This window comes from Pelobates fuscus, chromosome 5 (genome assembly GCF_036172605.1).
Source record: "Pelobates fuscus isolate aPelFus1 chromosome 5, aPelFus1.pri, whole genome shotgun sequence".
Classification (NCBI taxonomy): domain Eukaryota; kingdom Metazoa; phylum Chordata; class Amphibia; order Anura; family Pelobatidae; genus Pelobates; species Pelobates fuscus.
Window position 1 is genome coordinate 56,886,623 of NC_086321.1, and position 12,511 is coordinate 56,899,133.

Sequence of the window (12,511 nt, forward strand, 5' to 3'; positions counted from 1 at the left end):
GTATCTTGGGGGCTGTTGTCAGGGCCGGTGCAAGAATTTTTGCCGGCCTAGGCAAACAAAAATTTGCTGCCCCCCCATGTGACATCACAATGCCCCATCCATATGATCTGCTATATGGGCCAACACCAATTCTGCACAAAGTGTATTTCATCTGAAATGGCAGTGTGTTTCCATTAAAAGCCATTAAGCTGTAGTGGTTCTGGTGACTATAGTGGCCCTTTAATGTAGACTCTGGAGACTGTTTGTAACAGTGCTCACAAAAATTATATATTTTTAGACTTCTGATTGAGCTTCCTGGGCTTCTCCTGGGCTGGTTTAGAAGGGGAGGGCTTGCAATGCTCCAGACAAGAGATCTGCAGCTCTCGCAATAAAACCTCAGTTCTTCAGAGCAATGGTAGTACATTGAGCAAGACATGTATTTCAAATAAAATCAAAACTTTTATTTTTATTTATATTAATGATTTGGCAAATTACATATCAATCCAATCCAGTTCAGGTAAGGCCAGGGCGGATATAATACTAAGAATCCTGGGAAGTACAAATTCCTCTAATGACAAACTTCTAGGCAAATATTTAGGAAATTATTCTATGCCCTTTTAATATATAACTTTTGTCTTAAAATCTGTATGAAATCGTATATAAATTATTTCAGAGCTATCATTGCAGTGGTAATCAGATTGTTTAAGAAGGAATTTGGTACAACCATAATGTAAGGTCAGAAAAAGTGATACAACAAAATCTGACTGATATATTTATCTACTGTTAGAAACAGAAATTGCTTGTGTCTGCATTTGAAATAAATACTCCTCAGACAGAGTATGATCATTTTATATAAATACATGAAGTGCCAGTACAAACAATTTTTGTGATCTGCCCCTCAATTGCACACAAAAATAGATTTTATCCACAGCAAAGGGAAATCATTTTATGTTTATTTTTATTTTAAAAACAACAAAAACTATAAGGTGTGTATTTCTTTGCATTGTGAGGTTGCCATTAAATGTGTTTTTAAAATGAAAATATATTCTTCCGGGCTGTAATTGTTTTTTTTTCCATTTATCGTTTTTATTGAGTAATATTTGCAACACATATCATGGTAAACGGTTTACATTCCACCTTCACAAACATCATTTACAGGTAACATTGACATTTCGTCCTGTAACTAGTCAGAATGTCAGAGTATTTAACAGGTGATTTCCGATGTGATGCATACAGCGTCGAAACATGCGTTTTGTTTAATTTTTCTAACTGGGTGGGGAATGGGGTACAGAAAAGAGAATGGAGGGGGGAGGGGGGGGGGGGGTCCCTGGATTTAGCTTCACTCCACAAGCTAGCAAGCAATAACACCTCAACACCCTGACACCTTAAATGGCCCATCATGAGGGGGTGATCATTCATTTGATCCAATCGTTCATTCTGTCTGAGATACCATTTGGCGACTAGGTAGCTACCCAACATGCCCATTCCTTATCATATTTTCCTAGGCATCCTCTCAACCTGCTGGACATTTTCTCATATGCACTAATTATATCCACTTTGTTGGTAATAATATCTATCTGAGGAACCTGCTTGCTCTTCCAGTTGCCGGCTAAGGCTACTTTTTCCACCGTCAGTATATTTAAGATCACTTTTTTTGTGAGGGTGTGTGTCTAGGTTTTGTATAACGTGTAGTAAGTATTTTTCTGGTTGCAGAGGAATATATGTGCTAGTCCTACGTGAGATCAAGGTTTGGATTTGTTTCCAGAATTCATTTATTAAAGGGCACGTCCAGAACATGTGGAGCATGGTTCCAGTATCTGACTCGCATCTCCAGCACAGGTTCGTAACGCCTGAGTACATACTCGCTGGGACTACTGGCTAGCCTCCTGCCTTCCGACTATGGCCCATGTGCTGATAGCGGTATTTTCCCCTGCAGAAAGGTTTATTTGTGTATTTCTGCTGGGGCGTTCTGGACTTTCAGTATGGTAGTAGTGCTATCCCAGATAGCTATGCCATGGAGTCTATTTGTGTAACAAAAGACGATGGAAAAGACTTTGGCTCCATGGCGATTGAATTGTATGTATGTGATCTGAGCGCCATTCAATAATAATGTGCACTCAGATCTAAGCTATCTGGGGATATGTTGCATGTATATGTTTTATGTAGTCATTGTAACATTGTGTAATTTTATGTCTTTTTGTAACCATGTGGTTAATGGAGTCTTGCCTCTGTCCTGGGAGGTAATTTGATTACTTCCCAATTATCTCCAGGATAGAGAGGAGGGATTGTGATGTCACTGTGGGAGTGTTTTGTTTGTATTGTCTGTGATTGGTTGCACTGTGTCCCACCCTGTGGGATGTTCCCTTGCATGGGGACTTGCATAAAAGCCAGTGTGTGGTCATTAAAATCAGATCATCTTGAACCTTTCTTGAAGCCTTGGCTCATGCTTGGGGGATGGGATAACTACACTCTGGGGATTGCTATAATCACATACTCCCCAGAGTCGGCTCTTGCAAGAGCTTGATTTGTTCCTGCTACGCTCTCTGAATTTAGGAGAGGGTCACCCACTGAGAGCTGGATCCTGGTCGTGGATCCAGGGTGGGTGGAGACGGCGAGACCCCGGCGCAGCTGTATCGCTGGAAGTGGGGTCTGCAGTGCTGATGGTGTCAGTTGGAGTGCTTGGAGTCCTCAGCGTGCACTAGGAGCATCGATTGGCGGAGGTACTCCAGTGTTCCGTCACACTCGCTAACCTCTGTGGTACTAGATACCACCTCATAGTTATCTTACAGTAGGCCTCCCATAGCGAGAGGCTACTCGATGCCTGTTTTGTATTTGCCATTGCAGACTGCCACTCTGCTTGGGAGATTTGGTATCCTAGGTCCTTCTCCCATTTTGCCATGTACTGCAATTTATCTGGGGTATTGCCTGTAATGAGCGCGTTATAACATAGGGAGAGGGGTTTTGCTAATCTGTTCAGTGATAAGTGGCTTGGTTGGAGTGTCAGAGTTCCGGTCCGAACGACTGTTTGTTTGCTACGGGTTAGTATTATGTTTTTAATTCTCAAGTAGAGATACAGATCTCTAGGGTCTAATCCCTTTTAAGTCGGAGAATGGTTTTACCACGTCTCCCGTCATTAAGTCACTCACTAGTCTCGCTCCTTTGTTCAGCCATTTACCCACTTGTATGCCCGGGGAGTAGGCTGCTAAGGTTGTGATTGGTGCTTTCCTAAAGAGCCGTGTCGGGTTAAACACCTGCGGGATCCAGACCTTCCACGCTTTAAGCATGGTGATCGAGCACCGTAGGGTCGGGCACGCAGATGTTCGAGGCGTGGAGCATGTCCACAAGTAGTGGACGGTATCATGCGTTTCTAGACATTCATTTTCTAACGACAGCCAGAGTGGTTTTCGGGAGGGGTTGTGGTTCCTAAGGAGTCGTATTCCTTGTGCTAAGAAAGATGCCCTGTAATATGCAGTTACGTCTGGCATACCCAGCCCACCTTTGACGTAGGGGAGTCCCAGACACCCTTTAGCTACTCTCGGGGGTTTCTTCTTCCAAATGTGTGCATTTACCGTGCTTTGGAATTGTTTAAGCAGGGAGTTCGGGAGAGATATGGGTAGGGTTCTAAATAAGTATAGGATGTATGGCTGTGTCATCATTTTGATAAGATTGATACGTCCAAGCCAAGAGGGATCCATGCCATCCCACTGTTTAAGGGTAGTTTTAATTTTTTTGAGCATAGGATAATGATTTTCTTTGGTCACTGTTTGAAGGGTTTTGGCAAGTTTTACGCCTAGGTATTGTAAAGAGTTAGTGCGCCAATCAAAGGGATGTTGCGGTTTTAATTTTTCTAACACAGTTTTTGGTAGATTTATTGGCAAAGCTTGCGTTTTGGTTATGTTGTTCTTATAGTACGATATTTCCCCATAACCTGCCAACGTTCTAATTATAGAGGGTAAGGAGGACTCTGGTTTTGTAACAAACAGCAGTATGTCGTCGGCAAACAGAGCGAGTTTCTTGGTGCTCAGCCCATGTATGGTGGGGTCCTGTTTCACTATCCTTATTAGTGGTTCTAAGCATAAGATAAAAATTAGAGGGGAGAGGGGGCAGCCTTGTCTGGTGCCATTACGTATGACAAGCCTGTCAGAGATGAAGCCGGTGCTAAACACTTTTGCCGAAGGGTTTTGGTACAGTGCCATTATGCTTGACCTGAAAGCCGGAGGGAATCCCATTTTGGTTAGAGTAAGTAACATATACCTCCAGTGCAGGCGGTCAAATGCCTTCTCAGCATCGAGCGCTAGCAAGAGTCCTGCTTGGTGTGAGGTATTTGCCCACTCTATCAGGTTCAAGAAGTGCTTAGTGTTGTCCCCTACTTGCCGGCCTTGGACAAAGCCCGCCTGCTCTTCCGATACGAGGTCTGGAAGGATTGGTTTGAGTCTGGAAGCAATGAGTTTGGCGTACAGTTTGGTGTCTGCGTTCAAGAGGGAAATTGGGCGTAGGTTTGCACATTGTGTGGGGGGTTTATTGGGTTTGGGTAGTGTCACTATGTGTGCTTCTAGCATTTCTGTGGGCATGATTCCTACTTCTTTTATGTGATTAAATAGTTTGGTGAGAGGTGTGATTAGTTGTTTGGCCAGTTTTATGTAGTAATAATTGGACATCCCGTCCGGTCCTGGGGCCTTGTGCTTGGGTATGGATCTCATTGCGGTTTCTACTTCATCCTCTGTGAAGGGACTCTCTAGTTGAGTGCATTGTGCCTGTGTTAGACTGACTAGGGGTGCCCTATCCAGAAAACTGACGATCTCGTCTTCCGTCGGCTGGTGTGTGGAGGGGTCTTTTTCTAATTGGTATAATGATGCATAGTATTTCGCTAGTTCGTTTACTATGTCTTGGGGGTTATATAGTTTATCCCCTGTATCGGAGGTCATGTATGGGATTTTGGAGTGCAGTTTTGTTTGTTTCGCTTTGCTGGCCAACATTCTTCCAGCTTTGTTGCCCATGACATAGTGTGATTTCTTCAAGAACCTCAAGTGTCGTTCCGTTGTTGCGAGGTTGAGGCTGTTTAGTGCTGTGTGAAGTGATATTAATTGTTTATGCGTTCCTATTGTGGGGCTTGTTTTATGAATGAATTCTACTTTGGCCAAGTCTTGCTCTACTTTGTGCAGTGTCGTGTTGTGTAGTGTAGTCTCTTTGTTCTAGCCCCTATTTGGATTAATTCGCCCCTCATGACCGCCTTATGGGCCAGCCATTGTGTAGTTTCGGATGACTAGCATTGAGCATGGTCGGTGAAATATTCCTCTACACGGGCCTGTAGTCTTTGAAGGTGTGCTGGTACGTCTAAAAGACCGTCATTTAGACGCCACGTGCCCCGTCCTCTAGCTGGGTATGAGATTCGCATGGTCACGACATATGGGGCATGATCAGACCACGTGATCGGTCCTATGTGTGCTTTAGTGGCAAAGGGCAGCGTTTTAGTATCTAGCAAGCAGAGATCAATTCTCGTGTAGGTCCTATGGACCGTTGAATAGTACTTGTAGTCTCTCCCACTCGGGTTAAGACCTCTCCAAGTGTCGTAAAAGTCATGCACGTGCAACAATTTCCTAACGTGTTGGCCTAGTGAGATTGAGTGTTGTTGTGGTAGTTTGTTTCCCTCTCTTCTTATATCCACATTGGGGTCCGGGGCACAGTTAAAATCACCGCATATGATTGTGCGGCCCACTCTGAGCTAAATACTGTATTGAGGAAGGTTTTTTGCTTATCGTTTGGCGCATAAATGGAAGCTATAGTCACCGACAGACCGTTCAGGGAGCCCACTAGTATTAGTATTCTCCCGTCCCGGCTTGCAAATTGGTTGGATGGTGTGAATGCCCAATCCCTATGGAAATAGATAGCAACATCTTTGGCTTTAGTGGTGGACATAGCATGGTAACATTGGGGATAGTTTTTGATATTGAATTTTGGGGGTTTCCTAATACAAAAGTGTGTCTCTTGTAGACTTATAATTGCTGCCTTGGATTTAGTCATTTCTTGTACCGCTAATCTCCTTTTATGTGGGCTGTTGAGACCTTTAACGTTTAGTGTAAGTATTGTTAGAGAATCATCCATGATCCTGGTATAGTGTTGTACTGTACTGGGGTCTTGAAGTGCCATTTGCGTCTTGCGGCCGAAGTCTTTAACTACACGAATGGGCTCCATGGCATAGCTATCTGGGTTAACACATTCACATAAAGTCGGGTCCATAGTCCAAAGGCAAGAGGCGGGCAAGCAGCCCCCTCCAAGGACACGTGGCGAGGTCGGTTTTGCCACAAGCATGTCATAGATCAGGAGGCTAGCAATGGGTCAGAGTGTTTCTTAGTGTTCAATTTTTGCAGTAGGTTAGTGGTATGTCTCTATTGGGTCAGGTCCCGGAGCCTTATTCCTTTCTGCGTGGCGAGCCCGCCATCTGCCATTCTGCATGCGGTCGTTTCGGGGATGCTGCAGTCAGAGCGTCTTGTGTTGGCAGTGGGAATAGTCCCCATTCCTTCAGCAAGCGCATTCCCACCTCTGGTTCATTGACGGTATGTGTTTTGGCGTTCCTCCATATGAGTAATTTTGTCGGATAGCCCCATCGGTATTGTATGTCGTTGTTTCTCAGGGACTTTGTTACGTTGATGAACTCTCTACGCCTGCTCATTGTCATAGCCGACAGGTCTGCGTATAGTTGGACGCCAACATGTGGTTCAGGCATTGTGTATATTTTCCTCGCCGCCTGTAGTAGAGAATCTTTTGTTTTATAGTAGTGGAAACGTGCTACCACGTCGCGTGGCGTATCTTGGCGCAGGTTTTGCGGTTTCGGTAGTCTGTGGGCTCGGTCCATGAGCCATTCCGGGTCCGCTATTCCTGGCATCAGGGACTTGCACAGAGATGTTAGGTAGTGAGGCAGTTGGTCTCTTGTGACGCTTTCTGGAATTCCGCGAAAACGTATATTGTTTCTGCGTGAGCGGTCTTCCATGTCTGCCACTTTCCTTTTCAGGAATTGCTGTTCTTCTACCAATGATTGCACAGTGTCTGCCAAAGTGTCTTGCGCTGTGCATATGTCATCGGTTCGGGTTTCCAGATTATTAGTTCTTTCTCCTAGATCTGCTATTTCCTTCTTGATATCATTTGTGGCTTTTTTCAAGTCAGACTGCAGAATGAGCCTGAAGTCTTGCAGCATTGCATACAGTTTTTTTTTTTTCTGTGACCGGGGCGTCAGTGTAGCGCTGCTCCTCATAATCCGTGTGAGGGTTTGAGGCCTGTGAGGATTCCAGCTCCTCGCCGCCGCCATCTTGCGCCGGCCGCGACCGGTCTTTTTTTTCGCCAGGCGGATCGGATCCGTCAACTTTGTTTGCTGGGGCCATGGGAGGTAGAAGAGAGGTACCTCGCCTGTTTCTCGACGTTAGCCGGGGGTAAGAGCTGCTTTAAATCTCACAGTGGCTGTTTCGGACCGGGAGCTCTCACTCCATGCGTCCGTCCACCTCGGCAGTCGGCCACGCCCCCCCAGGCTGTAATTGTTAATGTAACACAGCTGGACAATCAGAAACATCCGATTGTGAAATATATTTAACATTTTGCATGGCAGAAATGCAGGTCAATTCAATTTGGGTTTTCCACCAACTTGTGGATCAGTATGCAGTTTGTAGCCAGCCTGGAATAGCATGCTAGGGATTCAGGCCTAGTTTGGCACTATATTGTTGTTGTTTTTTTTAATTTGCTAACCTCTCCCTTCTACACACCTTATTTTGTCAGACTTGCATTGGACGGGGCCCCAATCATAGCAATCCACAAGGCCAGGTATTACAAGAAGAAAGATGGCTTGGCACTTGGCCCTGGGGCTTTTGTGACAGGATTGGAATATGCTACAGACTCAAAGGCCATTGTGGTTGGAAAGCCAGAAAAGACATTCTTCTTGGAAGCCCTGAGGAGTATTGGCTGCCTTCCGGAGGAAGCTATCATGATTGGAGATGTAAGTAACTAGATCTCCCAGCATCCCTTTGTATGGCACTGTTCACCTTCCACATCTAATGTCTGACAAAGCCTTTACTGATGGCAGATTTATTGGCATGGATGTACGCCAGGCTGCTCATCCACCATGCAGACTGGCCCATTGAGGGCAGACCTGGCAGGGAGCAGTTTCAGTGCTCCTTGCCAGGTCCATGTGCCCTAATCGTGGAGCGAGCGCATGTTAGGATTATATAATTATAGGGGACAGTTCCCTGGTGTCCCTAAGAGCAGGACAGGACACCAAAATCGGGACTGTCTTGCCGCACTTGGGACAATTGGGTGGCATGTAAGCACTTTGGGGGAAAAATTGTGCTATATAAATGCTAAATCCTTAAATGCTTAAATGCAACAGTGACCTCCAGTGGTTGTAGCTGGTAAATAAAAACTGTACTAGTAGATTACTGGGGCTTGATTAAATGTGAATGTCAAATTTACAGTCAAAATAGCAGAGATGGGAAAAAATCCACTGCTTTCTATTCAGCTACTCTGGCCTTGAATTTGAAATTCACTTTGAATTTGCAATAAGATTTAGTAGTTGGTTTCATTAATTGATTACTATTAAATCATACATGGAAGTTTAGCCAAAAGTCAGATTGGCGTTTTCATTCCTTGCAGCGCTTTTAAATCATAGAATGGGAGAAATTGACATCCAAAATATTAGACGAGAGGTAAAGACGGCCCTAATACAACCAGCTCACAAGGTTATTCACTAAAGTAAGAATTCTAAGTGAATATCACATTTAAAGCAGTTCCTTCAGCCACATCCAAAATGAGTATTCTATAAATATATTCAGATTGACTGGGTTGGAATTTTACTAAAAAAATTCCAACCCAGTCAAAAGATATACTAAAACAAAGTAGGGATTACTTTGTCTCAGTATTTTCCCTTGACCTGACATAGCTTGACATTGTCAATCCTTGTCATTTCCTGTGACAGCTGTAGGGAAATTAAGCTCTTTCTATGGAGGATCTTGCTGGATACTCCATTTACCTAATTGGTGTAAAAGTACAGTGTGGACATTGGCTCCTGGCATCTGAAGCACCTCGATCAGAAAGAAGAGGATGGCAGCGCCATCTAGGGACAGGTTCAGGTAAGTAAAACATTTATGTCTGTCCTCCCCCGCCACCGGATCTGTATCGAGTAGGTCACCATCGGGGGTCTTTGGAAATTATGCAAAGACCCCAGACTGGCTGATTTGGCCTTAAAACTGATTTGTCACAAACTGGAAATATGGGAGACTTACAGATTTTTTTTTTCTAGTTTGGCTGTGAAATTTTAATTTCACTTTGAATTCTCACTTAATAACCCTGTACATTTAAGAACCAGCCAAGTCAAAAATAAATTTTAAAAAAATTGGAGTATTCATTTAACAATTTAGTAGATATGCCCTCAATGAAAACACGCATGCATTTATTGCTTCATTTTTTAATGGGGGTATATTTAAAATCAACTTGCAAAAAAAAGCTGCATATTTGCAGTCTGTAGCTTTTTGCATGCCCTCACATTTTAATTTTTAATTGAGAAGCCTCTCATTTTGAGCCGTGAGTCAACAGGCACACTTGTACTTGGAGAAAGAGGGCAGGTGCACTCTAGCAGAGTATGTCTGCTACTTCTTAGCTATGTGTAGCTAACAGAATGGGGAATAAAACCTGCCTGGCATTTTAAATGACAGCCAGAGAGTAATTTCTGAAATGAATTATACCAATTTCAAAAAATAAAATAAAACAGCACTTTTATATATTGCAATTAAGAGGAGATGCTTCACACGTAATACATTTCAGCAAGCTGAAGTGCTTCATGTAAAGTGTCCCTTTAACATTTGCTCTGGTCAAACTGATAATTTACAAATTATAGCAGATCCACTCTATCCACACCTGATCTCCTGCAGCTTATACCTCATCCATGTAACCCTTCAAATATTGTAATATTAAAGTCAGACCACCTGAAGGTTATAACAGATCCACTCGTCTCTTGATAAAGTACCATGTATGAAAGCATTGAGTGGGTGATGGTTCCCTTGCAATAAAAGTCCTGTGAGTTTTACGTTATCCTGCTTTTTCTGCCTTCAACTTGTGATATAATTAAAAGTGCTCAATTCTCTGCCATTTATTACTTAAATAACTTTGTTCATGCAGTGAGATGTAGTGGTTATGGTGCTCAGAGATTCCCTCTAACAACTCGGAATTTAGATTTGAGAAATCTAATACATTTTCTCTCCCTCCCCCCCGTATAGGACTGCAGGGATGATGTTGGAGGAGCACAGAATTCTGGGATGCTTGGGATACTAGTAAAAACAGGTATGTTAATGATCTGCTATTTAACATGTAGATGCAATAAAATGATGCTTTTGTACTTGCTGTACATTAGTTGACTTGCAAAGATTTGTTTGACCAGGTTCTTCCAAATCAAAATCTTTTTAATACACCACGGAAACTAATCGATTCGCCCAGGACTTAAGTCTGGAGTCTTATTCATTGAACAAGGCTCCAGAAGAAAATCCTGGACAAAAATGTATTCATTTGGGTGTGGATTAAAAGGAATTTGTTTCAGATTAACCGGTTCAAACTAATTTTTGCATCATTCATTAGCATTGATAAATACGTTGGTGCCGCATTACTCATTGTGCCATGGATCTATGAGGTGCTTTGTGAACACAGCTCATAGTTCTACTCCTGCACTGTTCCAGTTACATAGTGAGATAGCTCATTTGATTAATACACCAACTGTAGCACCCATTCAAACAAAATTTCCTCCTCTTATAGTTCATGTACACCGCTGTGTTGGGTTCTCCGAAATAGTGAATTTATTTAAAACATGGTTAGCTGCAAGCAGGCAGATCATAAAAACAACTAATTTCCCTTTTTCTTAATTGTCAAAACAGGAAAATACAGGCCAGGAGATGAAGATAAAATTCAGCCCGGTCCCTACCGGACATGTGAAAGCTTTCCTCAAGCTGTAGATCATATACTAAATGACCTGCTTTAAACATCCAATAACCTCATGGACCACATATTCCGTTTATTCTAGTATTTATTGGACTCCTCATAGTATACCGATTGCTAAATTAGTAAGGGAACAGGCTGATTGAACTGCTATGTTTAAAAAAAAATACACATTTTGATTTGAAGAATGTTTGAAGAGCTGTAATGCACTGGTGATGATGTGACACAGTACATGAATAAAAGGTAAAGTGAGATAAATTAACAGTTTGCATTTGAGTTTGTTGTTTCTATGGCATTGGATTAGGGCAGACACTGCTTTCCAGAAAAAAAGGAGGAGATTGGGACTGCAACAAAAACAGAACGTCCGTCTCAGAATGGACAAAAGCTTAGAGAAAATAGTTTGCCCTTCTGAAATCCCCGCTCTGGGGATATTTTTGTTCACTTGTCACTATGACCCGGAGACACAGCAACCTCAGACCATCGTTTCAGCCTTCTTTGAGCCTCATCAGTGAGTTGTAGCAGATACCCACAGTGGGCACAGGACCCACATCTGGAGATTGGGACTGGTTTTAAATTCTTTTTCTATTTCCCAGGCAATTCTTATGAAAAAAATATATTTTTTATTAATTTAAGTTGTCGTTTTTTCAGTGCATAAATGATCATATTGAGGGTGTCACAATCTAAACACTGGTTTGTTTGTTTTTAATATTATTTCCATACAGCATGATATTATCTTGAGTTATAAGTGTCCAGGCACCAGTAGACGTTTTGTAAGAGGCAGTTGATTCGTTATGGTTTCAAGGTTTAGTAACAAGGCCTCACACAGATTCATACTCCTTTTGCCAGGCTGTGTATTTTGGGGTTAAGTTCTTTGCAGAAGGCTTGGTGTGGGCTATCACTTCCAGGAAGTCAGATGTAGTGACTGTATCCAAGTGTATAACTGGCAAATCTTTTTTACCTAATAGAAGAAATGAAGGATTGAAAGTGAAACACAACCTGAAATGTTTTGTAAATTTGCAACGCGTACACGGTGCTTCTAGGTTATCTGTACCAGGTGTTATATTGCTGGAGATATTTTACACTGAGCGTTATATTATTGGAGATATTTTACTGTGTTCTAACTGAAAATATTTAACAAGCCTACGAGTAGGAGAATAACAAAATTGTTTGATTTAACTCACTGGGCTTGGTGAAATAGACTTTGTGGCAGATGCCAGTTCTATAGAGGGTTTTTTTTTTCTCCATGTTGGCCCTACACGTTACATTTGTTTCAGAATTTCTAGTGAGTAAATTGGTCTAATTTTATTCTTGTGATGCAGTGGTAAATGTAAGATTATAATAGCATAGTTGGAACAATGTTTAACTCAGCTCTGTTTTTTCAGACTCTATTGTTTCTACCCTAAATTTTACAAGTGAGTTATCAGATACCTAGGTTTCCGTAGTTGACAAGCTATAACTCCGTGATCCACTACCAGCACTAGAGGGTCTTAGAAATTTTGAAGGAGTAGGTTGAGTTCAATGAACAAAGGGTGTGCTTCTACACAATCTACAAAACGTGCTCCACCCTGCA

General features: G+C 42.5%; 2 protein-coding genes across 5 annotated transcripts in view; one reads left to right on the forward strand and one right to left on the reverse strand.

The window, feature by feature from the left end:
* The window catches only part of HDHD2 (haloacid dehalogenase like hydrolase domain containing 2), a 34,584-nt gene extending 23,474 nt beyond the window's left edge, over positions 1 to 11,110 (forward strand). Inside the window, exons 5-7 of the mRNA XM_063453871.1 lie at positions 7,744 to 7,960; positions 10,233 to 10,296; positions 10,881 to 11,110. Coding sequence (XP_063309941.1) covers positions 7,744 to 7,960; positions 10,233 to 10,296; positions 10,881 to 10,984 — 385 coding nt within the window. The 3' untranslated portion in view covers positions 10,985 to 11,110. The remainder of the gene's footprint in view (positions 1 to 7,743; positions 7,961 to 10,232; positions 10,297 to 10,880) is intronic.
* Positions 11,111 to 11,614: 504 nt separating this feature from the next.
* The window catches only part of KATNAL2 (katanin catalytic subunit A1 like 2), a 68,295-nt gene continuing 67,398 nt past the window's right edge, over positions 11,615 to 12,511 (reverse strand). For all 4 annotated transcript variants that reach the window (XM_063453866.1, XM_063453868.1, XM_063453867.1 and 1 more), the window contains one exon: positions 11,615 to 11,899. In XM_063453866.1, coding sequence (XP_063309936.1) covers positions 11,760 to 11,899 — 140 coding nt within the window. In that variant the 3' untranslated portion in view covers positions 11,615 to 11,759. The remainder of the gene's footprint in view (positions 11,900 to 12,511) is intronic.